At 40.1% G+C, this 2,334-nt stretch overlaps 1 protein-coding gene across 1 annotated transcript in view; it reads left to right on the top strand.

The window, feature by feature from the left end:
- Window positions 1-1,147: 1,147 nt before the first annotated feature.
- The window catches only part of LOC106516822 (nucleoprotein TPR), a gene marked incomplete at its 5' end in the record, with an annotated part of 6,977 nt that continues 5,790 nt past the window's right edge, over window positions 1,148-2,334 (top strand). Inside the window, 4 exon segments of the mRNA XM_014007372.1 lie at window positions 1,148-1,241; window positions 1,689-1,849; window positions 1,939-1,998; window positions 2,091-2,179. Of these exon segments, the coding sequence (XP_013862826.1) occupies window positions 1,148-1,241; window positions 1,689-1,849; window positions 1,939-1,998; window positions 2,091-2,179 (404 nt within the window).

The following is a 2,334-nucleotide window of genomic DNA, read 5'->3' as shown; positions in this document are numbered from 1 at the left end:
TTTTTGCCCTGTGAACTCGTGCTGTAGACAAGGAAATGACTACAAACTCAATCGACACAAAGAATTTTCTTGCTAAAAGCATGCATGAGCTTTGAAATGACCACAGTAAGAGTCAGTTTATTTTTTGAAGTTGACTCTAAAAAGATGTAATTTGACTTGTTTGATCTGTTCAACATAATAAGAGGTAAACTCAGTCTGACTCCCGCTGCTGCGACTCTGAGTGACATTTTTTAAAACGTCTGTCTCTGGCTGTATGTATATAAATGCTCAAAAGCAGCGGTTTTTCCATTAAACAATAATTGCTCAACACCCCCACCCCCTCTGCCGCCTCCGCTGCCCGGTATTTCCTAAAGGTCATACCACAGTATAAAAATGAGCAATATTTATATTTATACCAACCCTAAACACATCACACACAATCAGATTTTACTCATGAACATTCCCCTCTGTGTTCCCATCTCCTCGCTCTCTGATTGGCTACACATCACATTCAATGGACTGCGCGCTTGTTCTCCTCGTGGAACACCACACACTGGAATATCAGGCCAAGATGATCCAACTTGTTTGAATATCTCTAATTTGAGATTAGAGCGCTCCTGATGTGATTCTGAGGTGACTAGATCACTCTTATTTCACCACACACGGCAGGAATATCTCATAAGATCATCTTTAGAGCCATCATGATTATCGGGGCTTCCTTAAGATTGTCAAAAAGGCCAAATCGGGCCAAAACCCATCATAAATATCTTGCCGTGTGAAAGAGGCATTAAAGAAACGAGAAGTCATCCAGGTGCTTTCAGTCTAACTACTTAGGTTTGTTATGACCTGGATGACTCCAGGTTTGAAGTCAGTTCTCATGATGATCAGAATCTAATCTTAATAAAGCTAAATGYACTTTAAGTTCTGGATAAGGTGAAAGTTTAGGTGTTAAATTAATCAAGTGAGTRATTTATATCAGCTAGAATTTCAGGGTTTTTCTGAAAGGTATCTTTGTTCATCAGAGGGACAAAATGAATCATTAATCTGTACGTTGTGCTCTGCCAATATGTTCTGGTAACTCTGACGAGTTCATCAAATGTTCTTTTGTTGTCTTTTTCCACTCATTTTTTTTTTCATTATTAATTTTCTTTCTACTTCCCTTTCCCAGGGAGCTGATGTAACGGACCCGGGCACAGAGACAGAGGAGAGTTTGGGGGCGTCTGACTCCACCCAGAGGCCTGCAGATTCCCAGACACCCAGCTGTAAGATCCAGGAAACTCTGTTGAAAACTTGTATTCTGTTGATCCACCTCAAGCTCTCTGCAAACATTCACAAACTGTCTCCCCATCTTAGTAGTTGTCTGACCTTTCTAATGACTGGAAAATATGTAAAATGCTGTCTGACAGGGAAAAACTGGTCAAAATAAGTCATTTCCAGCTCAGTTAATGAAACAAATGCTGCAACACTTTTCTCTTAAAACATTTATTTTATAATCAGAATGAAATACTATATTTAAATATTTTATAATTTTTAAGAACTTTCAGTTTTTTTCTGTCTAATATTTTATGCGTTCTATTAAACAAGATTTTTGCTGTTATATTTCTTTTCTTTTACTTGGCTTTGTTTTTAATATAGCACCTTTAACTGTGAACTAGTAATTCAAATCACTTGTACCTATATGTATCCAAATGTTTTTATTGATGTTTCAGTTGAAGGGAGCTCGATGGAGGCCTTCTCAACAGAGCAATCAGTCACAAGTTCTGGTACCCGGATGCCCCAGTCACCACGAAGACCTATGCATCAACTTCCACCCCGACTGAACATCCACCCCGCCTCAACATCAGAACTAGGACCTCCTGCTCAGGTTCCTGTATGTCGCTATGTAGTTTCTTGTCAAATCACCTTTTTAAAAATGCGTGTTTGACTTTCAAATGACCTATCTCCCCACCCCCACCCCAGCGTATCCCTGTTCGGCGTCAGTCAGTGGGCAGGCTCACTCCTGGAGTTCCGAGCAGTGCTGTAAGTCATTTGACCAACATGATTTTAGAATAATTGTGTAATCCATYCGATTGAGGGTGTTTGTTTTTTCCGCTCTCCCCCACCCTCTGCAGCAACACTTCTTTGAAGACGATGACAGGATGGTTCCCAGCACTCCCACTCTGGTGCCTCCTCGTTCTGAAGGTTTTGATCAGGCCATCCAGTAAGTCTGGTTTAAACGCAACAAATTATCATTAAACTTGGATAAAACTAATTATATGATATTTACAAAGAGACAAAGAACTGTTAACATTACATTTAGAGTTGATGGTGTAGAGCAGTGTTTCCCAAAGTTGGGGTCGGGACCCAAAGTGGGGT

This window comes from Austrofundulus limnaeus, unplaced genomic scaffold (genome assembly GCF_001266775.1).
Source record: "Austrofundulus limnaeus strain Quisiro unplaced genomic scaffold, Austrofundulus_limnaeus-1.0 Scaffold41, whole genome shotgun sequence".
Taxonomy (NCBI): domain Eukaryota; kingdom Metazoa; phylum Chordata; class Actinopteri; order Cyprinodontiformes; family Rivulidae; genus Austrofundulus; species Austrofundulus limnaeus.
The sequence above is the reverse complement of the archived record's forward strand: the minus strand, read 5'-3'. Positions and strand labels throughout refer to the sequence as shown.